Source organism: Pezoporus occidentalis, unplaced genomic scaffold, assembly GCF_034315485.1.
Source record: "Pezoporus occidentalis ecotype Australia unplaced genomic scaffold, CSIRO_AGI_Poc_V1 ctg164, whole genome shotgun sequence".
Lineage (NCBI taxonomy): Eukaryota > Metazoa > Chordata > Aves > Psittaciformes > Psittacidae > Pezoporus > Pezoporus occidentalis.
The window spans coordinates 3,776,638-3,803,419 of NW_026913466.1; the positions used below are offsets into that span (position 1 = coordinate 3,776,638).

Below are 26,782 nucleotides of genomic sequence, written 5' to 3' on the forward strand. Positions count from 1 at the left end.
GTTCCTTCCTTGCACGGGAACATTTAACATAACTTATCATTAATTTCCCAGCTATGGATTGCTTTGCTCAGCCTTGGAAGATGTGGAGACTAGAACAGTGCCACTCAACGCACTGAACTCTTTAATTTGCTGGACTGCAGCAACTCAGAGCCCAGGCTCTCTCTCACCACAACCTCGGATAGCACAGGGGCCTGAGCAAAAACCTGTGTGGCCAGCATCACAGACAATTTATTTATTATTTCACTCTATGATGAGAAATGTCAATACTCTTTGAATGTTTTGCTGGAACAGAAGGGGGGATTCCCCCCGCCCAGTAAATATGAAAACCTGGGGTTTTATACATTTGGAAGGGAAAGTAATAGTATGATAATTAGCATATCTGGCACTAGTTTTTCCACAAGGGAACAGCACATACTTTGAATGCCTCAGAAACTCTTTTATGTTTAACCATTTCTGAAGTTATTCAAACTGATGCTAACTGACGGTGCTGGACAAAGGTGAAGCTCTGCGCTCGCCTGTCCTGCCCTTTGGTTTGTGACCTGGCAACCTCAGATCAGCACGCAGGGTCAGTTTCGAAACTTTAGGGCGTGCACCCAGCCGGGCGGCAACACCAGAAAACGGGATACAGGCGCCTGTGTCTTATGTAAGCGTACCGACCCGCCAGCAAGGCACCCTCCGCAGGCTCCAGCTGGTGTCTCCACACCGCAGCCAGCGCCTCAGCATCCTCTCAGCGGGGCCGCCAGGCTCTCCAGAACCGGCTACTTTACCTTTCCCCCCACCTCGGGCTCTCGCCAGGCCCGGCAGCGGCGGCTCTTGAGAGCCCCTCCCCAGAGCGGCCTTTTCCTGCAGGGAGGCGTGGGGGAGCGCTCCCTGCCCTCCTCGGGTGGCGCTCGGCGGGATCCCGGCCTCCCCTTCCTCCACCAAGGAGACCCAGCAGCTGCCGCGGGGTCCATCCGCTTCCCGCCCTTCCGCTTCCCCACCTCAGCGGGTCCGTGCGCGCGACCCCGCTGCCGGCGTGCGGGCGCGCGCTGACGTCACGGGCGGCTCCTCCGGGGCGGGGCGGAGCCGCTTCCCTGAGGCGTGATGTAACATCTGCCTTCGGCGGTCCTAAGGCCCGGCGGAGGAGCGCGGCGCGGCGGGGCGGCTGCGGGAGGCAGCGCGGCGCGGCGGGGCGGTGAGGTGAGTGGTTGGGGGCGCTGAGGCTCGGTGGGGAGCGTGGCAGCGGGGGAGGCTTCGGCACCCACACACCCCCCTCAGACCGAGCGGGGCACCGGCTCTGCGCTTACTCTTTGGACCGGGCCGCGCGGGGCGGGTGGCACGGCCCAGCCCAGTCCATGTCGGACCGGGAGGGGGTGTCCGGAGGCACAGATATCCCCACACAGCTCACGGGGCAGCGGAGCGGCTGCGAGGGACGATTCCGCAACCCCCGCTCTTTCACTGCCCGTGCGGGGCCGCTCCGGGGCGCTGAGGGGCGGCGGTACCCCCGCATCAGGGAGGGAGCGGGGCGGCAGTGCCTACGCCGGGGCGGCCAGGCCGGTGTGGAGCCAGAGTGCGGCGGGGCGACTGCGACCTTCCGGCCCGTGTGTGGGGGGCGGCCGGCCCGGTCCCTCGGCGCTGCCCAGGGCTCCGCTCCAGCGGCCGCATCTGTGCGAAAGGTCAGCGCCGGGGTTCGGAGGGAGCGGGAGTAGGCGTGGGGAGCACCTTTGGGAACACACGTGTCCCGGCCCGGTGAGCACGACCTGTGGCCTCTCTCGTAGGGACAGCGCTGTACGCAGCGGGCTGGGGGGCTTTGCTCGTGTGAGGAGCTGTGTGACGGGCAGTAACCGCATCTCGGTGTGATACTGGGGTGCGTGAGCTACAGGTAGAATGGGCAACAGGTGCTGTGGGGTTTTGCGCTGGGTGTAGGTCTAAGGACACTCTGTTCCATGAGACGGTGTGGTTGTGCTCCTGTTGACATTAATTGCATGTTATTACTTGTGTGATTACAAAACAGTTTATGTAAGTACAGTTTCATGCAAATAGATGAGCGGCGTGGTAACAGTCAGGTTGACACTTTAAAGCCAACTTTCTGTAATAGGTTGGGATAGGGTATGGCGTTTCTCTGTGTAATGCAGGAGCTCAAAAAGTCCCCAGAGAGGTCAGTATGAGTTGTCAGGTACTTGGGAATCGTATTCTGGTGAAACAGCAGCTTGGCTGAGACAGTGTCTGTGAAGGATTTTCACGAAGCATTTTTATTTTTCTGTGCTGTGAGGTTTCTTTGTTGTTTTTTTTTTTTTTTTTTGTCCAAATGTAAGACCCTGAGTTTTACAATTTTGTATATCTGGGATTGCATAGCTGCCACTGATGTAAATACTGATGTATTTACAGGTAAAGAAGGGAAAGTGGAGGTTCTGTAGTGATCCCAGCGCTATGATTGTCCGGTCAAGTCAAAAGTAAAGAATTAATTTAGTTTAGTGAGGAAGTGTTTCAAGTTGTCAGTGTTGTTTTAAGCACAGTTTATTTACAGGTGGCAGTTAATGTTATCATTTGTCAAAACAGCAGCTATCTTTTGGAGCTGGCTTTTGCTTTTGTCAGGGTAAAACTTGAATGAATCACAGTGATGATCTACTTGGATGCAAGCGGTTAGTTTTGATAATACAGGGTTGTTGATAAAACTTAAGGATGTCAAGCTGAAACGAAGGCCTCAGTGGTGCGGCTCCATTCCACAAACGCATCCTGTTGCATATTAGGTTGTTTGAGGGCATAGCATTTGATGAAACTCAATTTTTTCCCACCTTCTAGGGTGTCTCAGTATCTGTATGTGTCCTTGATCTCAGCCTTGTGCAGTGTTTATGCACTTTACACAGTGGATCTTAAATGCAAAATCAGAGCGGGGCCTCGAATTTACTTCATGTCAGAGAGGGTGTCCCTGTTGTGCTTTAACATCAAGTTCCTTCTTGCTTATGGTTGTGTGCGTTTGTGTGCTGTTGTGATGTTTGGTTTTGCCCTTTCTTACTGAAACTTGCATTACTTCTGCAAAGTGAGGAAGTTTCACTGGAGAACTGGACTCTGTCCTTACCTCATCCGAGGCTTGCCGCTAGTTTTGTGACTGGGACACTGTCCCGAGGTGTGGAGTCCTTGTTCTGGACTGTAGAGGTTGGTTACCTTGCTAGGAGGATGTAAAGGGAAAGCCAGGGCCTGTGGCCTAGAGTAGAAGAAAAAGGTAATATGATTCCATTTTGGTGGGGTTTTGGCCTTTTCAAATGTTTATTTCAAGGTAGAGGGCAGAATGCTTTAGTTGGGTAGTTGGCATAATGTCCAACACTGCAGTGAAGGAGCATGGTCTGTCCTGCCTTGTGAAGAAGTATTATTTGGCTTGATCTAGTCAAGAAGTTAAAGGAATGGAAGGCAGGATTTTGGCTCCTTTGCACTTCCTTCAGATTCAGTGAATTTTCTGGTTTAATTTATGAGCCAAAGACTGTGGTTTTGCTGGGCTTTTTGTTTATTTGCCACTTGGTAGGACTTGTTGTAGGCTTCCTCTGTTCATTTTAACACATGAATGCTATCTGTGAAAATCTAATCCTCCTTTTTACAGCTTACTCTTACTCCTTTTGGGTTTCCAGAGAGACTTTAAAGAGACAGCATATTATGGCAACTGTTGGCGTAATATCTCTCTTCTCTTTGGGTTTTGTTTTTTTTTTTCTCCCCAGTCAGGAGATTGACATATGTAACAGCTCAGTTTATCAAATAAATTTACTTGAGCCTGTCCCAGGATAATGCATTTTTATAGTAATAAATTCCCTCTGTGAAGAATCACATTTTTGAGTAACTTAGTTTTTTACTTTTATGATGGAGTTTAGCCATAGGGTGAGAACAGAGTGAAGTTGGGAAAGTGATTGGAAATAGAGTTCTGGATTTTTCTTTTACCTCAGACTTTGTTATGACCGGGAAGTGTTTGTTTTAGATACAGACTGATAAACCAGTTTTCTTTTTCCTGGGTTCCTGACACACCCTTATTTCTCCAACAAATTTACAAGTATTAAAAACGTGCTTTACTGCACAAAAACTTTTTAAACCCCTTAAAGTATATGCACATCCTACGAGTTACTGTGGGATGAGGTATATTTGGTGTGGTTTAAAAGCAGGTAGATTACCAGTAGCCAGTAGAACAAGTAAATTATCGCTTGTCTAGATGAACTATAGTGTTTTATGTATAGCGTTGCTATGGTTGGCCTATGTTAAAAGGGAACATCATGTTCTTAGCAAGGTGTTGTGAAATACTTGGCAGGAATGTCCTGTAGACACTGTTCCGTGCTCATAACGTTACCACATCATAATTAGTAGATAATCAGGTGTTTTTGAAAAGCAATTTGTGTGTCCAGTTCTGGTACCATGGCCTAGAATTCCTCTATGAGGATGGTGGATTACAGAGATTAACTAGGTTGTCTTTCTGCGTTTGTACTTTCCACATCCACTTGTATGCCTGTTGACCAAGTTTTAAAGTGTTTCAGTATGTATGATGGTAACCTGGGCTTGATGAGCACTGAACAGGAAATGAATTAATGTCTATAGTATTCTTTGTGATGTAGTTTTATTATACTGAAGGGCTTTGATGTGCACTTTTGGGATGAGTCTGGATGCAGATAGTAGTTGTCTTGAAGGTTATGCCGTTGGTGGTTTGTGTGCAAGGTGTCTGTTCTCTCTTCTGCTTTAACGACTGCCTTAAACTTAACCACTGCTGCAGCAGTTGCCAGGCTGCTAACACTGCACGTGTTGTTGGTAGTAAGCCAGACCTTAGACCTTTTGCTTTCTAGTTGTTGCTTAGTAAAGAACGACTCCACCTTCTGATGCTTAGAGTGGTTGTTTAGGGGTTGTTTTCTTATTAGCTACAGGTGAGATGAAATGTACTTCACCAAATGAATAGAAGGCATGGGAAAAGAGAATGCAGCAGCCAAAAGCACACTTTACAGGCTAATGTTATGTGACTTGTTGCTGTGATTTCTTATGGCCCCAGGCATGTTGGACCAACATGAAGAACGGTTAGATGGTTTGGGTCTGCAAAGGCTGTGGAGAGGCTCTGAAGCCACTATTTAGAGCACTTTGCTGACAGTGAGCCAGCAGCCATATGTAGTAGGAAAGCACCCTAACACATGGGTATCCACATGCCCGAGCATACGCACAGTGATCTGGTACTTCAGTAAGTGGCTTAGTATATTGCCAGGCATGCTTGTGCAGCATGCTGGTACTCTGCCTGCCAGCAGTGCTGGAACACGGGCAGATTGGGCTTCAGTGCTTTTGGTTGGTATTTCTAAGGTTATCATTTAAGTGCAGATAGTGTCTTTATGTCTAAGTGCCTGCACTGGGCTTGTACCAATCCAGCACAGAGTTCTCTTAACTGGTCCTCTCTCTCAGAGTTCCTGAGGGACAGCAGCAGCAATGTACTGTTTAATGCAAGTTCCTTAAGGCTGAGGTTCCAAAGAGCATATTTTCCCTACTTATCCACAAATGCAAGTGAAGTTATGAGAATTTTTTTTGTGTGTGAAGCTGCTGTAAGGACAGGAAAAGTTTTTGTACAGATGTTTTCAGCTGCTGCTGAAGCAGTGTGTTGTAGTCCTAGAGGAGCCTTCTGGTGTCTCTGTGTTTTATTTTTGGCAGTTGAATTTCAGTAACTTTGCTTTTAGAACACAAAAAGAAGCAAAGCTAAATTAATATTCCTTGAAATGGTATAATTATGGAGTATGACTCTTTTTTTCCTTCATTTTCTCCCAATAGAAAGCAAAAGTTATTAGGGATACTGAAGGGGTCCAGAATCTACATACTGTTAACATGATGAGTGGACTAAAACACACAGAGAGAATGTTTACTGGGGTAAGAGTATGAGATTATTCTGCAGATGGTCTGAGCAAGGCTGCAGGCGTTCAGTGCAAGTGGTACCAGTGTTTATCCTGGAAAGATGTGACAGCGGGAAAGAGAACTCATTAGTACATCAAACTGGCAGGGAAAGAGTTTGGGGGTTTGCTTCCACCTGGTTTTGAGTGTACCATGGTAATTCTTAATGCTGTCATTTTTCTCATGGACAGAATAGAGATCTCCTTGTATAGATGGCTTTCAGAAGTCGAACCAAAGCTGTACGGCTTTTCAGACATCCAGTCCTCAACCAGAGGCACTTCACTGTGAAATAACACCTGTAATTTTTTGTAATTTAAGCTTAAAGAGACAAGATGAAGTGGTGAGGATGTCCAGTACTTTTTTTGTTGGTTTGAGTTCCTGTCCTCCTTATTCCTTGCGGCTTTTGTATCCTAGGATGGCTTTTGTGTTTGACCTTACTACACGTACTTGGTGTTTCTGCTGCTTAGTTTCTTTAATTGTACAAAGATCTTCACTATATAAAGCGCTTCACTGATTTCTTTGCATCTCTACCAAGGTTTCCTCTGTGACTCTTGATTTCGGTACTGATACAGCCAACTCGTAGGACAAGAACATGATGTTTCTGAGGTTGCGGCGCTCTGTGGAGTATATTACTGATGCAGTAGGGGCTGTATTAGTAACAGAGAATTTATTTGCCATAAAGTCGTCTAGAATGGGACTTTGTTCTGACTGTAATTTTTAACTGGTATGAGCTGCAGCAGTGTCTGAAGAGCAGCATTACCCTGAAACTTGTGTAAATCGAATACCTCATGGTGAAAATCTGCCCTTTTTTAAGGAAGGAGAGCAGTAAACATGCAAACATACTGCTTAATGGAGATATGAGCAGATATTAAAGTAGAAATATAGTGTTGTAGACACTTTAGAAAGGGTTTACATGCAAATATTAGAGTTCTGACTACCTATCTCCTGCTTAATAATCTCTCCAGTTCCATTCAGGAAAAGAATAGCTTTTTTCTTTACAAAGAAAATCAAATGTCTTTTTAGATGCACACTTAATACAAAGAGGTTTAGCTCGCCTTTTAAGAAGGTATCTGTTGTAAGACTGGAAGGAAGGATGTCTAGAGACTGGCTGTGGGGCATCTCAGGGACGCTTTTTAGCTTCTTCACAAGGTGTCTTGGTGCAGGCACCAATCATTTTGTCTGTCAGAGGTGTATGTATGTGCGCACTGGTTTTCTTAATGACAAATACCAAACCTGCTGGCAGCTAAGCTTAGCTCTGAGCCATGGTTTATTATTCAAGGTGAAATAATCAACCTGACAAAGACAGTTTCTGCTGACTTTTGGGTATGGTCAGTCCACGTCCACTGTGGAGACCTGAGCACAGGTGGTGGGCTTAATGGAAGAAAGAGTAATTACCTGAAAGGGTTAAAATAAGCTTTGTTTCTGCTTTGGCAGAAAAGAGAGCAATTTCTGTTGGAGGACTGGCTCTGACTGCTTTGGGGGTGGGAAGAGGAGGAGAGATTACTTTGGTACTTGGCTGCTTATAGCTGCAGGAGAGCAAATGATGAGTCAGGAGCTGGCCCAGGTTAGTCAGCAGAGCACAGGTGAGATTGACTCTCCATGAGTTGAATTTGGTAAGTTCAGCAAAGTGCTGGTACCATGCTGTTCATAGTAAAACCGAGTTGACTTTGTCCTCTGACCTCAGGCTAACTTTTTGCTATTAGTGACTTCATGGAGTGAATAAGCAGCTTTAAAACCAACACAACTAGTCTAAAACTAGAAGGAAATTAAGTAAGAGTGGTGCCATGGGTGCTTCAGGAAGGGAAGTGACTGGTGACATACGCTTGGATTCATGTAGGAACCATCACTTGAGGATTGAGGGATTGTTTTTTTTTCCTGTTTGGACCTCTGGGACATAGCTAAGGAAGCTTCTTTCTGTGGTGGGTGTTTTAAGATTATAATCTGTGGAAGAAGAAATTCTAATTCAAATACGTAATTCCAAATCTTACACTAGAAAATACTCATTCTTCAGCTAAGATGATCTCAGATAAGTGAGTGGTTGATTTTGAAATGCACTGTGTTGATATCTGTGTTATCTAAACAATGTTCTAAGAATAAGTGAAGATCATGGAGATGGAATTTTGCGGGGTTCCTATGTTTATTAAGTAAACAGAATTTGGTGAATAGCTCTTGTGTGTATTTCTTAAGGAACCAGTTTAGAAGTTATGTTGCAATAATAGTTAACATTTTAATCAGTAACATTTTATGGAATCCCAGACTGTTTTGTGTTGGAAAGGACCTTAAAGCTCATCCAGTTCCAGCCCCTGCCACAGGCAGGGACACCTTCCACTAGAGCAGGTTGCTCCATGCCACATCCAGCCTTTCCCTGAACACTGCCAGGGATTTGGCAGCCACAGCTTCTCTGGGCACCCTGTGCCAGCACCTCAGCACCTTCGCAGGGAAGAATTTCTGCCTAATGTCTCATGTCAGTCTCCCCTCTGTCAGGTTAAAGCCATTCCTCCTTGTCCCGTCGCTACAGGCCCTTGTCCAAAGCCCCTCTCCAGGTTTCTTGTAGCCCCCTTAGGCACTGGAGCTGCTCTAAGTTCTCCCATTCAGGAGCCTTCTCTTCTCCAGGCTGAACCAGCCCAGCTCTCTCCTTGGCCTCCTCCGGCCTCGCTCCAACAGCTCCATGTCCCTCTTGTGCTGTTGCGCCAGCGGTGTATCAGGACTGGGGGGGGGTCTCAGCAGAGCACAGCAGAAGGGGGGAATCCCCTTCCTTGACCTGCTGCTCACCCTTGGGGGTTGCAGCCCAGCACACGGGTGGTTTCTGGGCTCAAGCACACACTGAGGCCGGGTCATGGGGAGCTTCTTTGTCACCCAACATCCCCAAGTCCTTCTTATCAGGGCTGCTCCATCCAGTCTCCCCCAGCCTGTGTTTGTGCTTGGGATTGGCCCGACCCATATGCAGGACCTTGCACTGGGCCTTGTTGAACTCCATGAGATTCATAGGGTCCCACCTCTCCAGCCTGTCCAGGTCCCTCAATTTCTTGCATTTCCTTTCATTTTGTATTTCACAGAATCATTTACATTGAAAATGAGCTTCCAAGTGGTTGCTTTGTGGAATATTTTTTTTTTTTACATCATTGGGCTTGTATTACACTATTAAATTGACTTGATTTATATTTTGTAATTTTTTTATCTTGCTTATAAAACACTTTTTTTTTTTAATAGGACTATATGGTGCTGACCCTTTCAGATTCAGAAAGATTCTGAGTAATAAACTCATTAAGGTGAGTGTCTAATGCTGATCCCAAGAAAGTGATTGTTTCTCTGTGAGTCTGAACTGATTTTTTTCATTGTTGCTGCTTTGTGTGCTTCTTTTGAGCTGTAATTTCAGAATACTGAAAAATAAACTGATACTCGGAGCATTATGTTTTTAAAGACCTGTTACATGAATCGTGAAGCACTTGTCAATTATGTGGCTTCCTAAACATTTAGGAAAGTGAAATTTAATGTAGTATCCAGTATCACGTTTGATATCTGCAGTATTTGCTGTGCAGAAGTTTATTAATCAACTTCTAGTCTTTCTAGTGTTCTTGTAGGTATGTTAAGGAATTTTAAGGTCATAGCTTCCAGCAGTATTTTGTGGTCTACTTTCTAGTGGGCTCATACTATTCTTCAAACTTCTCTGTTTGAGAAGTTGAACATAAGGCATTGGAGATACTGGCAGATGCATGTGTGTGTTCAATGTGTGAGAAGCTGATGACCAAAAAAAAGCTTATTGCAACTCAGGTGGTATGTATGGTACTTTGAGAGCAGACTAGACAGTTGGAGTTCTGGAGATACTTGGAAAATGAAGAAAAATTGATGATTATCAGAGCAAAAAAATGGAAACAGCTGAGAGTGTAAAGGAGAATGATGGAAGCATGTCATCTGTGATGCAAAGAACATTTATCCGAGCTGTTTTGTTATATGTGATCTGATGATGGGACAGTGTTGACCCCAGACAGGAAAGAGAAGGGTAACAGTACTGTAATATTGCAAAACAGGTGAAATTGTAACTGAGATTTTTGAGGATTAATGCAACAGTATTGGATTAGTCTAAATGATAAAAAAAAAACTAGCTCTTTTTCTAGGTCTACAGAATGTGATCTGAATAGGTTCTTAAAACTGACAACTTTCTCTCTTTAGGTGTGACTTCAGGTCTATAGAGAAAATTGGTTGGGATCCCACAATACAGGTGTGTTCCCTGAAGCAGATTGTTCATTCTTGTCTAATAATAGAAGTCTTCTATGCTTAGAATAGATATATCTTGGTATCAAAGGAAATGTCCCAAGTACTGTAGTCTTTGTATACTGGTCAAATACTCCTGTCAAAAAGACCCTCTTGAGGTGCCATACGTAGGTGAATTCTTTTAGTTCTTTGGGATTTGGGCATATCTATGCGTTTCCTCTGATAAATAATAGAAAATTAGAAGATTTGATTTATTTGCCTTCAATTCTTCAAACTGATGAAGTGCCTGGGTTTCATTTCTTTTATTAAGTTCAACATAAAAATGTTTTTGGTGTAGATTTGTGTTAGCTTTCAGTTAAATGGTAAAAAGGCAGAAAAAATGAGAATTTTGAGTAGTTTATAAGGGCAAGACATTGTTTCTCAATGTGTTCCTAAATGCATTAACTAGACGAAACTGATACAAATTAAAATTGCATATACTGCTATTGTGAATATCCCCTTTAAACCGAGGCTTTGGTAAGCAGTTTTAGTTTGTTTGTTAAATTGTCACGATGGTAATCATGAAACTGCTGTAGTCCTTAACGTGCTGTGTCACTTCATGAGTAGTCAAGCAAGACGTGGCTGATTTCATTGAACATCTTGATTAGTGAAGGTAGAAACCTAACTCCATTAAGGAAATACAGATTACTGGGAGAAGAGCTAGTGTGAGGAAATTGGAAAAGCTGCCTTTAAACTGGGATTTAACTAGTGCTGAAAGACATCCTGCTTTTTCAGTGTCCAAGCTAAAAATCTGAAGCAAGTGGCTCCAGATAGAGCAATTTCTGATGCTTGTCATCGTCAGAGATACAGATCTTATAACTTAAATTCTCTTTTATCACTTTTTGATAGAGGCAAAGCATTTAAAAAAAAAAACTACTGTACACAGATTTGTATTATAATGTGAGACTTCTAGAACTCAAATTGCAACGTTATGCAGAATGGAATGTTGTGAATAAATTCTTCCCTAAGTCTGGCCAACACAAATGTACTTTTAACGGTTGGTAGGCATGCAGCATTTTAAATTCAGGCCTGTTACCATGGGCTGTTTTCCAAAATGGTTGGCTTGGGATTTAACACTGTGCCAAATCTTTGTTCCAAACGTTCTTGTTGCATATTCAAATGAAGCACTGAAAGTTGTGTAATTGTTTGCCACCCAACTGTTGCACTAGATTTAATAGAAGAGCTTTCAAATATTCTTTTTCCTGTTGAAATTCCTGGTGTCTTTCCTGGCAAACTGTTTTTATTAGGAAGAATAATAGTGTTGATGAATTGTTAGTACAGACTTCCGAATTGAAGGAAATACTACTTTTTTAAACTGAGGGTGGGTGAGCACTGCAAGAGATTGCCCAGAGAGGCTGTGGATATACCCATCTTGGAGATAATCAAAGCTTCTTAAGCACATGGAGCTTCTGTTGAGTACATCAAGCATTTTGCTCTCTCTACTGGAGAGGCTGGCCCTTCCTTCTTAGTGGTCGTGTCAGCCCATACAGACTATGTATGTACTGTGCTTGTACATGGTATGTATGATACCATACTGATAATGAATTGAAAGAGGTGTTTTATCTAGTGTAGAAGCTTGTTTTATTTTAAAACTCTGTAAGACTTTATTTTAAACTAAAAGTGTTTAAAATGCAAATTGGTATCTGGATGACAGTTTAATGTGTAACCAACATTTATCTACATAGGCATGGCGTAACTGTGAGCATCAATCTGGTATCTGTTTGAAGAGGACACTGTTGGGGGGCCCAGGTATTTCTTTTATATTTTATAGTTATAGAGGTGTCCGGACTGTAATGGTGAAAGGTTTCCAGTACAAGAGGATGAGACAAGAATTAAGTGCGTGTGGGAGACTCTGGACCTAGGCACCTCATGCTTTTGATGCTAGCTGGGAGGGAGCTTGATAAACACTTTCACCAACTTCCCATACAAAAAAACAGGTAAGAAACATGCGTAATTGTTATAGTTAATAATAGTAGAAAGATGCTTTCCCTCCCATCTGCTAGAGCTTATGCAGAAAATACGTTGTTATGTGTTGGTTTTAGAACTGTGCTTTTAGTCATGTATATACTCATTCAGAACTATTTTTGTTGGTAAAAACTGGGAGTTTACTTACTTGAAGGGAAAACATTTTTAGCCTAAACTTGTACTTATTCTTAAAATCAGGTTTAAGTGTCTTCACTACGGAAACAATGTGGTTGCAAGCATCCTTGCTAGGAATGCAGGGTGCTTGTGCTGACCTCTTCCTTCAGTATAGGTGCTGTTATAAATTCAGGGTGTTCTTTTTTCTTATAATGAAGCCTGAGAATACTACATCTTTCCATGTCCCACCTTCCTAGAAAATGTCTTAACAAAGACATTCTTTTAATTGTTCTGTCTCTTGGCATAAAAGAGGAAGCTCTTAGTGTTATCGGTGGTGAAGCTGTACAGTGAGACAAGTTGCTTTGGGGATTTTTGTTTATTTTTCAACACTTTTTCCAAACGTTTTGCTACTACCAAATGTTTAATTATTGTCTAATTGCACAGGGAGAATGCATTCATTGTAGATGTTAATTTTCAATTTTCTCTAAAACTGCATGACATTATTAAATCCTTGCTAGTTATTTGTTATACAAATGAGAAAACTTAGTTTTGCAAAACAACCACCTAGAAGACATGTGGAAACTCTTGCTTTTAAGATCTTGAGGAAAATTGAGTCCTGACCATTAGGAATGTCTTCTGTTAGTGTTAGTACACTTAAGAGTCTCCAAATACATCTACAGTATAGACATAAACTGTGGTATCCCTTTTGCTTCATTTGGGAATATTGGTAAGTTCATATTAATTGCAAATTTAGACTTAAATCTTCATCTGTTTTCTTCTTAGTCCTTGAATTTGGTTATTTTGATAATGGATTTTTTTGTTGTTGTTCATTCTTTAAATACCAGTGCTATACATGATATGTTTTGTGTGAAAAGAAATCTGGAAAAAAAAACAACTGTTCTCTGAATGTAGTCAGGTCTCTGCTGGAACAGGATTTGTGGGTTTAAATGCCAGAGTTTCAAAAGAAATTTCTCTCATTAGTGTTCTACAGACCTTCTTAAGAGGGTTTTTCAGAAGCATAAACCCATTATTTCTTCAAGTGTTTGTCCATACATATTGTGGTGTATTTTTCTGGGAACGCTAAAGTTCAGGTTGTTTCCATTGTCTTACTGCAGGATAATAGAGCTACTGTAGCTAATGAATAAGCAGAAATTTTCTGCCCATCTGACCTGGCATATTAATGCTTCCATTTGTCCTTAGGGTTCAGTGGAATTATATTGCCTTTCTCATACACTGCATCAGGATCTTGGAGTTCTGTCTTTGTCAGAATGACTTGGAGAGGCTTGCTCTGTGTAGAAAACACAAAAAGACTGTGGGGGTTTTTGGTGTTTTTTTTTTTTTTTGTGAGCCAGTTGCCTTAAAATCAAGCATAACTGGTGTCCATTTAAGATTAAAAAGTTTTTATTTGCAGTCAAAATAGACACTATTCCTTAAAAGTTCTAGAAAGATGGAGCAGAAAATAAAGAACAAACTGGCTTAACTTACTTCTGTCAAGATCAAGGCCAGAAGAGCATTTCTTCTGTTTCCATGTGACTGTCTGCACTTATTTACTTTATTTGGTATGAGATGCAATTATCTTCCTCAAACTATGGTAATGGGCGAGAGCTAAGGCTGGGAAAGCATGCTAGCTTTTACCTTTCCATTCTCATTTGGTTATTGATTTGAAGGTGGTTTTCAAGTATGTAAGTGGGATGAATATGTGCAATTTATTATGCCATTTTGACTTCAACGCTAATTAATCTCGCTGGGATGACTGACCCTCTGTGTTCCTGAAGTGTTTTTATTGTGCTTGCGAATGCATGCAGATGTTCCACTTAAGGTCTTCCTCTGCCTGAGAGCAGAGTCTAGCCAGATGCATCAGTTCTTACCTAAAATTACAGGCATAGAGCATGGTGTAGGGTAATTGCAAGTCTGTTCTTTTTTTTTTTTTTCCACTGTAGTTCCAATCTCTTGGAAAATCTCTGCAAATTTATGACATATATTAATGTTGCTACTTTGGAGCTCTTGTTTTAAAAACAGTCTTTGTCCTTAATTCCCTAGAAGCTGAGTCTCTCATAATGTTTTTCCTGTTCACTCCTGTTTATTCTTCCTGTATCACTTACTTTGGTGTGTGCCTCTGGCACTGAAGCTTTTGAGATTTTGAACCAGAAAATATTTTGTGCAAGAAAGCCTTTCAGTGGTATTAATCTTCCAGTGCTGCCCAAGAACACCATTCCACCTCAAGGAGTCGAGTCAGTTCTTCTTGAAAGATATCTTTTAAAAGGTCCAATTTGTATCTTCTCTGTTAACCAAGATACTAACTTTTGTTTTTGGCACCGTTGTCCTCAGGCTCCAAATCATACTACTGTAATGCAGTCATGTAGGAATCACATAGGCACGTACTGTAGGCAAAGCTGCAGAAGCTCTGGCATGTTACTAGCTGGAGACAGAAGTAAAGCAACTTAAATATTTCCTGACACAAGTTTCTGCAAGGTATCAGGAGGAAGAAAATTCACATGATATCTGCTATAGGCCAATATCCATTTCTGTTGGTGATTCACTTAATTTGAACTCGTTGCTTACAATAAAAATAATTTTAAAACCCCTGCAATCTTGACTGTCATTGAAATTATTCAACTCTTGTTCAAGGAGATACAGGAAATTCCATCAGAGTTATTGGACAGCCTATGTATGTATATTGGGAACAATTATCTTCCACTGAAATAGTGCATCTAAAGAGCACTATTGAAGTTTCTACAGATCCCTGGCAGAAGCTAGACTAGCTGTCAGGGAAAGAAGAGAGGAGACAGGACAATGGATGATATTTGGAGGTGGAAAAAAATACTCATCAGTGGTTTAACAGCTCAGGATTTCAAACCGTAAGACTCTACATGCTAGTTAGGTCACAATTTCATTGACTCTTAAACTTCCAAAGAAATTAAGAAACCCCCAAGAAAAGACTTGGGGGAAATAATTTTCCAAGGGAAGGTTGTTCCAAAAAGGTACTTGCAAACAGCTCTTGAGCCTGAAAATACTATGGCATATGTAATGTGCTTTGACTTTGAAATTCAGAAGAGGTTTCTCACAGTTTATTAAAGACTGAAATACAAAATCTTTGCATTTGGAGTAGGAAAGCTGTAGTACAGTCATTGCTCTTTCCATAAATACTGCATTTTTCCTGATGTAGATGTTACTGTAATAGTGAAGGTGGTGAGGCACTGGCACAGGTTGCCCAAGGAAGTGGTGAATGCTCCATCCCTGGGAGTGTTCTGCGCCATCCCTGGCAGTGTTCAAGGCCAGGTTGGACAGATCCTTGGGTAACATGGTCTCCTGTGAGGCATCCCTGCCCATGGCAGGGGGTTGGAGCTGGATGATCTTATGGTCCTTTCCACCCCTAACTATTCTATGAATATTGGAGTAACTATCTTTAAGGAATTTAGGGCTACCCTAAAAGTCTGTTGTCTGGAAGTTCATGCTTATGGATCTATCAATAACGATTTATGTAGTTTTATTTAAGGGATTTAAATATAGCAGCCTCAAATTTTTGGTTGGTGGATTGGTTTGGGTTTGGTTTTCTTCTTTTTGGTTGTTGGGTTTTTGTTTGTTGTTTTGTGGTTTTTTTTTGTTTTTAAGAGAGTGCTGTTTTCCCACCCTCTACCTCTAAAGAAATCTCGTGACATGGTGTACTAGCAGCTGGTGTTTTTTCAATGAGGCATTGTGCTTTTTCTCTTGTATCTAAAGCTCTTCATAAGTACCATTTGGTCAGAAAAACAGGAGGAACTGCCTGCCTTTGGTACAGAATAGAGAAGAGTTGCGTCTAGTCTCACCTTAATTCCTATATGTCAGACCTCTTTTTCAGGTGATGCTGTGGCTGTCTTTTTTTCCAAAAGCTTCATTTTAATCACAGTGAGGTTGAGTAATTTTGATGCAGGTATTTGAACTGGACAAATTCATCTCTCTAGATGATCTCCAGGATTACCTTTAACCTGCACTGAGAAGGTAAAAAGCCTTCATTGCTAGTTGAGTAGTTTGCTGGAGTACCTTTACTCACTGAATCCTCTATAGAACTTTACAACCTCTGAGTTGCCCTCTGAGGCATCATAGTACAGGTGACAGATGAGAAGTGGCTGCTTGAGTGACTTCAGTTAATTAACCAGATAGATGATCATACTTCTGCAATACCTGAAGTAATGATAAGAGCATTTCCTGGGTGAAAATGGATTAGAATCATAGAATAGTTAGGGTTGGAAAGGACCTTATGATCATCTAGTTCCAACCCCCATCCCATGGGCAAGGGACACCTCACACTAAATCAACACGTTTATAAATTGTTCCTTACTTTTACAGTAACAGGAGGTTTGTCTTATGCTGTCCACATAGGTATTTCTGGTGCCACCTTCTGTATTCACCCTCCTGTGTCCTTTGACATTTTCAGTCACTCTCGGATAAAATGACTCATGGTTAATACTGCATTGTTAAGTACGGGCTGTGATACTGGAGGTAGTAGCATGGATACCACTGACCAGTCAGGCTCATGAGGAGCATGTGTGGCCGGAGGGGACTCTAGACAGGGACAGAACCTCATTAAAATGTCTAGCTAAGTAAGGCAAGCGAAAGTGTGAGCTTTATCTACCTGAGAGATTAAATCCAAGATGAACTGTCTGATCTAGTTAATCATTGGTCACCAGAGTATGTGCCGTTCTAAAATAGTAGTGGAGTTTCATCTAAGAGTAAATACTGCTTTATTGCGTGTTCTAGTTATGTAATTTTTTAAACAGAAGAGGCTTAGTCCAGAAAAAACCTACTCAAGTGTGATTTACTGCCTGCATGCTGCTGTTCAATGCAACAGTACAGCAGGATGTCTCTTCAGTCTGGATTAGAGTACTTGAAGTGAATACATGCAGAAGTGAAATGTCAGTATATTTTACTCTATACAAAAGAGGTTTTGCTTATTAGCTAAATAAAGTACTAATGAAAATCTTGTAAAGGAGAAAAAACCCACACTATTTATATATATTTGTATACCATTGCTGATAGCTTACATGAATATTCTCACACGACACTTCCTCTTTCAAATGACAACAGTTATCTTGCATATTACTTTGGCCAAACGAGGAGATGAGTAGTATTTTCTTCTGAAAAACTCAAATGTAAAATGTCTGGAAAAACAGGAGTTAGGAGGGTAAGAAAAAGAGTTTCAAAATTTTTCTTGGGGGAGGGACGTTGAATCATAGTGTGTTTTAAATGAATATTAAGTTGATGTTTTCTGTTACAGGCTTCCTAATAAATGAATGCATTATATGAGTCAGTTTAAAAGGGAGATGCTGCAGTTAATATTAGTATAACCTAGTTGCAAATTTCTTCATTGACTTTGTTATTCCAGTCAAGTTTATTAGTCAACAGTTGTAATATTGAATATTTTAAGGGAGCAAAGAGGAAGGGAAAAACATGGTTCTGCTGTTTTAAGCACAACCCCTTTTTTCCTGATGCTGAATTACATTGTTCAAAGAATCTCAATTCGTGATTTTGCAGTATTGTCTCTGGTTGCTGACATAGATGAGGAAATGACTCGGATTAAATATCTTTATTCATAAAGTTTAATTGCTTTCGAGTACTTCTTTGGCTCTTCAGTATTAGTCTGTTCCTAATTCATTTCAAGCTAGTTTTGACCCTGGTGCATTAGAATTGGCTTTCAAAGCAGGGATTTTTGTTTGTTTAGTTTTAAGCATTGTTTTTCTAAACAATGCAGAGGGGTTTTTATTATATATATCCCCCTCCCCCCAAATGGTGGTAATCAGTAGATAAAGTTCTCAGCCTTTTTTGCAGGATTTCTGTTGTTGATAAATAGGCAGGTTTGCTTATGCAGTTTCCCTGACCAGTCTACCTACCTATGAGGCTCTTGTACAAAAATATACGTGAAGAATTAGAGAAAATGACAGAAATGATCCTAAAAGAAAAAACAAGGTGATGCATTTAAAAACCAAACAAAAAACCCAACCCAACCAACCTCCAAAGCAAGCAAGCAATCCTCTCATGTCTGAATGGAATCCTTTTGTTCATCAGGGTAAACTGGAAAACCGGGGGAATGGCTTCACTGACAATAATAGCTATTGGCCAAATCCAGGCAGCAAAATTGTCAAGTGTTAAGTAGGAGATTAGAAAACAAGTGAATAGTTAAACTTTTAAGGAATTTTTCATGTTTATTCCGCTTCCTCTTTTTGAGTGGGCTTTTGCTAGAAAGAATAAATACCTTTCGTACAACAAAATATTGCTAGGTTTGCAGTTGTGTTACTCTTCACTGTGCAAATGCTGAATATACTAACCATGAATATCGCCACCTTTGATTTCATCAGTCAGTGGGAATTACAATTTGTCAGCAAACAAAGAAAATAATGTTGTTTTTTCTTCCTTCCCTTCCTCCTCAGATTTGTTGGTCACTTCCAAACACCATTTGTAGAGAGAGAAAATTCTGAATATGGCTTGATTTGCTCTTGGTCTTGGCAGTGTTTCTAATGAGTGTCCCATGGACTCTATCAAGTTCAGGGGGTTCTACTCCAGCACTGAGGAGCAGAACCCTGAGCAGCAACCTGGTATTAGTGAAAACGTTCCTTCGTCATTCTCTTTAAGAGAGCAGCAGAAAATGAGTGATTATTCTGGACTTGCCAATAACCATAGCCAGATGATTGCTGAAGATTCAGACATTCAGACAAAGCCTGAACACTCTCATGAAGTTCTTCAGGAAGATATTGAAATGAGCAGTGGATCCAGTGGAAATGACTTCAGTGGAAATGACACAAATGAAAACTACTCAAGTGGGCATGATTCTCATGGCCATGAATCTGATGAAAATGGGAAAGATTCAGCAATGCTTATGGAATCTTCAGACTGTCATAAAAGGTAGTAGCTAATATTAAATAAATGTCAGTTTTTTGTCCCTAAAGGCTTTTTCAATTTGAATCTAACTTCTGAATACTAACTACAGTATTAAGTGTATCCTGCTCAGATTGAAGCTGGGTGTTTTAGTTAACTTCTGCTTTTGAATGATGTAAATTGTGTAATGTGTTATAATTTATAAAGATAAAGTGTCTAGTGTTCTGGCACGGGTTAATTTTCGTCTTCTCGTCATTGTGTGTTTAATTTGCCTTATTTATAGATTTTTCTTGTAAATTTCTAGAATTGTTTATCAAAAAGTGTCAGGCTGTTCTTATGTGTAAGGATGCATCTTTTAATTAGCTTAATGTACAGAGCAAAGCTACAGGAAGAACAACCTTCTTAGGCAAATAGATAACAGCTATAGTTTCCAGTTGTTGCACTAAGCAGATTTTTTCAAAGTATTTTTTTATTCTAAATAGTCATTAATAGGAAAACATAAAGTTATAATGAACAGAAAGTTTTGTCAGGTTTACCAATATTAATCTTTCTTTCCTTATTCTAGTTCAAGCTCAAATGCATTTAGTCTGATGATTGCAAACTCTGAACACAATCAGTCTAGCAGTGGATGCAGGTAAATTAATGTGCATATATTTTAGTAATTTGCATGTATATAACAGCATTGTGTTTTGGTTTTTTGTTTTGGCTGAAACTGGAGGAGTACACAAGAAATCTTGTCCTATCCTTGATTCTTTTCCTGTCCATAATCAGTAGCAGGTCCTAATAACCCCTTGGTTGAATTAGTTTTTTTGTTGCTGTTCCATGCAAGTTGTGCACCTTTCAAGTCATCTTACTTTGGTAGCTGTCGTGGTTTAAACCCAGTCAGGTAATTTGTTCGCTCACTTCCCCCCTTTCTTGCCCTCCCCCTGCTCCCGGAGGGACAGAGAGGAGAATCGAAAAGAATGCAACTCCCACGGGTTGAGATAAGAACAGTTTAGTAACTAAGGTATAACACAAATCACTGCTGCTACCACCAATGATAATAATGATAAACAGAAATAACAAGGGAAGAGAATACAACACCTCACCACCAGCTGACCAATAACTTGCCCCTCCCAGCCTGACCAAGCACCGACCCATAGCTCCTCCAACCCTGCAGTCCCCCAGCCCTTCCGGCTAACTCCCAGTTACATCCTGGGCATGATGTGCTGTGGTATGGAATACCTCTTTGGTCAGTTTGGGTCAGGTGTCCTGTCTCTGCTTCCTCCCGGCTTCCCCTCCTCCCTGGCAGAGCATGAGGCTCACAAAGTCCTTGGCCAAACCAGAACATTGCTATCAGTTCTGTTCCCAGGCCGAAAGTCAAAACACTGCACTGCACCAGCTACCGAGAAGGGGAAAAATGACTGCTACTGCTGAACCCAGGACAGTATCCACCCCTTATTCCATACCATTCACGTCATGCTCAGATCCCCCATTTTCAATATGCCATCACTCTCTAAGTGCATGGACCAGTAGCTATAAAGCTGCTGCGTCCATCTGGTCCATGATGCCAGGCTCCATCTCTTGTAACAGTCTTTCAGAGCAGGAGAGACTGTGTGCAGTGTTCACACTTGTGAATAACCTGGGCAATAGTGTCCATTGCTAAGTCCACCCCTCGATCATGAGTCCATCTCTATGTTGCATCTCTGCTCTGATGGCCTGAAGTGCATTGGGCCCACCAGGCTCAAAATAATTCACTGTCCCCTTCAGCAGTTTCTGCAGCTTGTTGCTGGGGACTCCATACAACTGCCTTCCATCTCCGATGCTTCCAAAGCACTGGAGGGGCCCAGTGGACTAGATACTTGCCCATACTGTCCCACACACCCTGCCACTCATCCCTGTCCAGCTTTGGGGAAAATCTCTTGGTCACCCTATATCATTGTCTAACCCCAGACAAGACCCAAACCTGACTCTGCTTAACTTTTGAGATCAGACAAAATGGTTGTGGGTAGAACACAGCCTCTGTGTGTGCCAACATGCTGATCCCCATCACAATCAGCAGGCAGGTCCCAAGGATACCCAAAGGCCATTCAAAACCTTCAGAACTCTCACACGATGCTGCTGTACTTGTCACTGGGGCTGGTGTAGCTGCTGTGCTTGTCACTGGGGCTGGTGTAGCTGCTGTGCTTGTCACTGGGGCTGGTGTGTGCTGTTGCCGGCTCTCCCACCGCCAGCTTCTCTTTTCCTGAGTCCAGCTCTTCCTCCTCTGCCTTGCTGGGAAATGCTGCGTGGTCTCCTGCATCCTCCTGGGGCTCGGCGGGCGGCTTCCGGGAAATGCTCTCGGCCGTCGCAGGGGTCGGCTCGGCTCGGCTCCTCCGCCGCCTTCTGCCGCTGCTCGGCAGCCGCTTCCTTCCTCTCCTCGACCGCCCCGACCTCCTCCACCGGCAGCCGTCCCCTCGCGGCCTCCGGCCCCGCTCCCGCCGCCGCTTGGTCCCCGGGGCCGCTCTCCCGGGCTGCTTCGGCTGCCGCCGGCTCCCGGGGCCGCTCCCCCTCGGCTCCCCGCAGCCTCACGAAGATGGAGAGTAGGGCGAGGGCCAGGCCGGTGAAGAGCAGCCGGACGGCCAGGCACAAGTCCACGGCCACGTCCGTCCCGCCCTGCTGCTGGAGCCCGCCCGTATTACAAGCCATTGCCATAAAGCACAGTGAGACAAGAACCTTAGCCCAGGCCCCACACTTGATAAACACTAACACAGCAAATACCGGCTCTACGTAAGTTACAACATTCTGAAGCTGTGAGATAAAGAGAGACAACTCTGAGAGCCAATAAATTGTCATTGTGATGAGTGACTATTAATCCAGTCAAATCTGTCGTTATCTCAACCCTTCGTGCCCCACGTTGGGTGCCAAAAATAACTGTCGTGGTTTAAACCCAGTCAGGTAATTCGTTCGCTCACTTCCCCCCCCCCCTTTCTTGCCCTCCCCCTGCTCCCAGAGGGAAGGAGAGGAGAATCGAAAAGAATGCAACTCCCACGGGTTGAGATAAGAACAGTTTAGTAACTAAGGTATAACACAGATCACTGCTGCTACCACCAATGATAATAATGATAAACAGAAATAACAAGGGAAGAGAATACAACACCTCACCACCAGCTGACCGATAACTTGCCCCTCCCAGCCTGACCAAGCACCGACCCATAGCTCCTCCAACCCTGCCGTCTCCCAGCCCTTCCGGCTAACTCCCAGTTACATCCTGGGCATGATGTGCTGTGGTATGGAATACCTCTTTGGTCAGTTTGGGTCAGGTGTCCTGTCTCTGCTTCCTCCCGGCTTCCCCTCCTCCCTGGCAGAGCATGAGGCTCACAAAGTCCTTGGCCAAACCAGAACATCGCTATCAGTTCTGTTCCCAGGCCGAAAGTCAAAACACTGCACTGCACCAGCTACCAAGAAGGAGAAAAATGACTGCTACTGCTGAACCCAGGACAGTAGCTTACATCTTACTTCTGATTTGGTAGCTTAACTCTGAAATTTCAGTTTTATGGTTTGCTTGCTTCAGCTGTAGTGGGGTTTTTTGAGGCTTTTCTTTAAATTTTCTGCTGAATTTAGTCTGAAGCCCTTGCCTGGGGACAATCTAGAAGTGTTTCAACATCAGAATTCATCCCGTGAGTTGGGTGCGTTCTGATGCCCGCAGCCATATCACCTGCCTCTCCTGTGTTCCATTCGCCAGGATTCAAGCTTCAAGTCTGTAAGGACAAACCAACATCAGCTACAGGAATCCTTTGTATGAATTGTACTTCTGACCCTGATATCCTTGAGAAACTTGATAGCATTGAAGGCTCAAATCTGAACACTTTAGAGTGCCCTACTGTACTTGTTGGTTTTTTTAAGTCGGCTCCTATCAGGAGAACAAAACCTAATCCTGAGTAGATCAAGGATATGTAGCTATATATAGCATACTGATGTTAAGACCCCTATCTACATGTGCCTACCTGAAAGTGTTTCTATCTGATGCAGTTCATGGAAAAGTGGTAAATTGCAATTACCCCTTTGCACCATTTGGATCTTGATGAACTTAGTTTCTGTGTCTGCCCTGCAGGCACCTGGAGATCTTGTTCCAGGGTATGTTTTCTATTGGAAATTGTATTCTAGAGTTCATGCTGCTTAGTACGAGAAAGAGTGTGAACCAAAACCATTTCTTAATCTTCCTTTGCCATTGGTTCCATTTTCTTCATGGCAAGATTTGGGGGGGGTGCGGGTGGTGAAGGTTACTTATTACAGGTTTTCTGATGTCTCTTTGTTTTAAATTTGATTAATAGCTTTCTGCTCAGAAATAAATACAAAATTAGATGGTGCAGTGTTTCCCCCCGCTGTTGGGCACAGTGCTACAGGGTTACAGGGCAGATCATCTTTTGGGAGTGGGAGACTGGGGATATCTAGAGAATGATCTTTAAAGAGAAGACTAAAATAGGCTGATAAGCTATAGGTTTAGTCTTTGATTCCAAAACTACAGGGCTTTGGATTAGATACTGGCACCAACCAACTGCTTAAACTAGTATCTGTAGGTACTTCTCCAGTTTGCTGTCAACATAAAGATAGGAGCTTCCCATTTTGTTTTGCAGAACTTATTCTGTCCTTTGCAAGTTTTGCCTTCCATTTCGTTGGCTACTGTGCCTGACAGCATTGATCTTTGATAAAACATTTTTGTGTTGTATAACTTATTGTCCAAGGAGGCCTGCCCTCTCTATTTGCTGCTGCTGTAGGTGAATTTACAAAGGTTTCTTTTCCTGTAAAATTAAGTCTGACCACTCTCATAAAGCATACTCAGTGAGCACAAAACCAGCAGCATGCTGAGTTGTTTCATAATCTTTTCCCTCTCTTTTTTTCTCTACTGCCAGCATAGAGGGTTCTTCTGTTAACAAGGACCTGTTTGATTGCATCAGTCCAAACTGTCAAGCCACACTGTAGATGTGATTTTAATATACAGCACGAACACAATGTTTCCCAAGAGAATACTGTACTCTTTTGTCTTATTCTTTACTATTATTTGTCAGTACAAAATGACCACTGCTTAAATAAATGGAAGGCTTCTCATAGTACGTTGCAATGTAAGCAAGAACAATGTGTGTTCTCTAGTACTAGCCAGCTCTCCAAGCTTTTTTAGTCAGATGATTGATGTACCTGAAGAACTTTAGCAAACTTCCAGGACAATGTTCAGAAATCCTTGTGAAAATTATCTGGGAGCTGAAACCACTTTGTTGAGCACTTGCAGTGCAGTTGCCAAGTCGATTGTTTCTACAGGGTTTCTTAGAGTAACTTCTTAAGTGCTACCAGCCGTGACAATCAGGTGATAAGAAAGGCCTTCCTTTTGATGGCAAAAAATTTGTTTTCACAAAGGTTTAAGAAAAGCTGTAGAATGCTGCTGATAATTGTGACTGATTAGCTTTTAAAATGTATTAAAAAGAGAAAGTCAAAGTTGGGTTTGTTTTGTTTTTTTTTCCCCTTTTAACTGCTTTGTATCCACCTACTGTCTTTTGTCATCCTCCCTTTCCTTTCTTTTCCCTTCCCCTAGCTCCTTTTCTCTTCCTTTTTGATTTTGCCAACATCTCTTACTGGTGAGAGAGATCAAGATATGAAGGAGGGTGATAATTTTCTGACATTGGAACTGATAATCTCTGTATTTTAGCCTTCTGCATTGAGATAGCACTTCCAAATATGCACCTAAGAAATGTGAATGCAGTTGCTGTCTCCAGCCTCCTGATTTTTTGCCCGGTTGTGTATTTAGTCAAGTTTCTTTATGTATTTTTAATGTGTTGCCATTCCTAATTGGGATACATTGTTCCAAGGATTTCTCCATTTGTTCTGTTAACTTGATGTTCTCCCATTGCCATTCCCTTTTCAGGGACCTTTCATATTAGAACCTGCTTGAGGAGGTGAAGACTTGAACAAACCTCCTGCTTCTCTCCTTTAAAGTCCATAAACATTTCTATGAGTTTGAGTTTGAAATGAATTAATATCACTAAAAAAGAAAATTAAGAAAAGTTAAATTATCTGTGTTTGGATATATGTAATATAAAGATTACATTTTACAATAACACTTCAGATGGTGGTAAATCATTTAATTTTAAATGATTCTAGCTAATTTAGGAGTTACGTTAAGTCTGAATGTTGAAACTAGTTACTGGAAAATTTTGTGTGACTATCTGTACAGTTTTAGTTGTGTGACAAGTGTCAACATATTTGGGCATCTGTGAGGATGGTGTGTCTCTTCAAGCATTCAAATGACATTTTGTTGTTTTCTTCAATTTTACAGTAGTGAGCAGTCCACTAAAGCCAAAACACAAAAGGAATTGCTGAAAACATTACAAGAGCTGAAAGCTCACCTTCCTTCTGAAAAGAGAATTAAAGGCAAATCTAGTGTCCTAACGACGCTGAAATATGCCCTTAAAAGCATTAAACAAGTTAAAGGTAAACAAGTATGATACTACCTAGATAATACCAACCTGGATAAAATTGAACATTTAAAATAGTTATTTAAATGTGGTTATCTGTAAAGCTAAGTTTATTCTGTTTGAAAACCTCTGTAAATAAATGTTTTCCTGGTGTTCCCATTTGTTGGCTCTGTTTAACCTGTGTTCCTTTGGGAGTTAAAACTTGGTATTTTGCTCTGTGTATAAAATTAATTTGAAAATGATTTAGAAGTTCATACTATTTGAACTATTACAGACCAATATACATGATCATGCACATATAGGTAAATTGAGATGGGTGAATTTAGTTGGGTTCCTGATGAGGAAGCTCTACTATGATAAAACCTACTTGGAGTAGTACCTAGATTTCCCAACTATTTGTTTGGGCTCATGCTAAAAAACATTCTGGGGCTGTAACACTTCTAGACTGGATGTTTATTGATGAGATTCTAAGTTCTGAATGTAAGTTGTTCCATGTTCTCATGTAGCCAATGAGGAGTATTACCAATTGTTGATGATTAATGAATCCCAGCCTGCTGGACTCAATGTGTCATCTTACACAGTGGAAGAAGTTGAGACTATAACCTCAGAATATATAATGAAAAATGCGGTGAGTATGGTGACACAAGTGTATAGTGTACACTGAATATGTTTTCTAGAACTGGTATTCTCAAGCATGTCATCTTTTTACAAGGTAAGAATTGGTAGTTAGGCCAGTAAGCTGAAGAAGGTAGCTTTTGCCTTCCAAAAACTGAGCCTTTGCAGGCTTTCCCAATAGCACCTTGATCTAAGCTTTTTCTCCTATGTTTGTGTCATATATATGTTTGTGCTATGATGATCAATATAGCTTTTAGCAGGAAAATGATAGTCTGATTTTTATTTTTTTTTCATAGTTATTATTTATTTTCCACCTTCCCATTGTTTCAGGGAAGCCTCTGCCTTTATGAAATTTTAAAGTAGGTAAAATAATGGCATGTTGGGGAATGTTCCCTAGCTTGAAATAGGTGGGTTTTGTTGTAACTATGATTAGTAAAGGTTGCCCACAGGGTAAAATAAATAGGAAGTCTATAAAGTACAACTGCAAAGTTGAGCTAAATTATCATTGCTCAATTGATCTAAAGCATCTGAGTTGTGAAACCAGTATCCTGATGACAGCTCTTGAGTTTGTGTATAATGTTAGTGGATAGAGCACTAATAGTTATGACGCAGGAAGCTCTTGTTGCGTCAAGAAGAGAAACAATGTGAAATGATACAAATGGATTATGTGTGTGGTTGTGTGGGACTTTTTCTGT

General features: G+C 41.9%; 1 protein-coding gene across 4 annotated transcripts in view; it reads left to right on the top strand.

Annotated features, from left to right (window-relative positions):
• The first annotated feature begins 1,049 nt into the window (after positions 1-1,049).
• Positions 1,050-26,782, top strand: part of PER2 (period circadian regulator 2) — a 51,039-nt gene continuing 25,306 nt past the window's right edge. The window contains exons 1-8 of one of the 4 annotated variants that reach the window (XM_062613242.1): positions 1,050-1,174; positions 9,079-9,137; positions 10,039-10,087; positions 11,805-11,868; positions 18,603-19,074; positions 19,613-19,681; positions 25,334-25,488; positions 25,979-26,100. In XM_062613242.1, the coding sequence (XP_062469226.1) occupies positions 18,701-19,074; positions 19,613-19,681; positions 25,334-25,488; positions 25,979-26,100 (720 nt within the window). In that variant the 5' untranslated portion in view covers positions 1,050-1,174; positions 9,079-9,137; positions 10,039-10,087; positions 11,805-11,868; positions 18,603-18,700. Of the gene's footprint in view, positions 1,175-9,078; positions 9,138-10,038; positions 10,088-11,804; positions 11,869-16,509; positions 17,360-18,602; positions 19,075-19,612; positions 19,682-25,333; positions 25,489-25,978; positions 26,101-26,782 lie in introns of those variants that run through there. The other 3 variants (XM_062613243.1, XM_062613244.1, XM_062613245.1) reach the window with 3 other exon arrangements.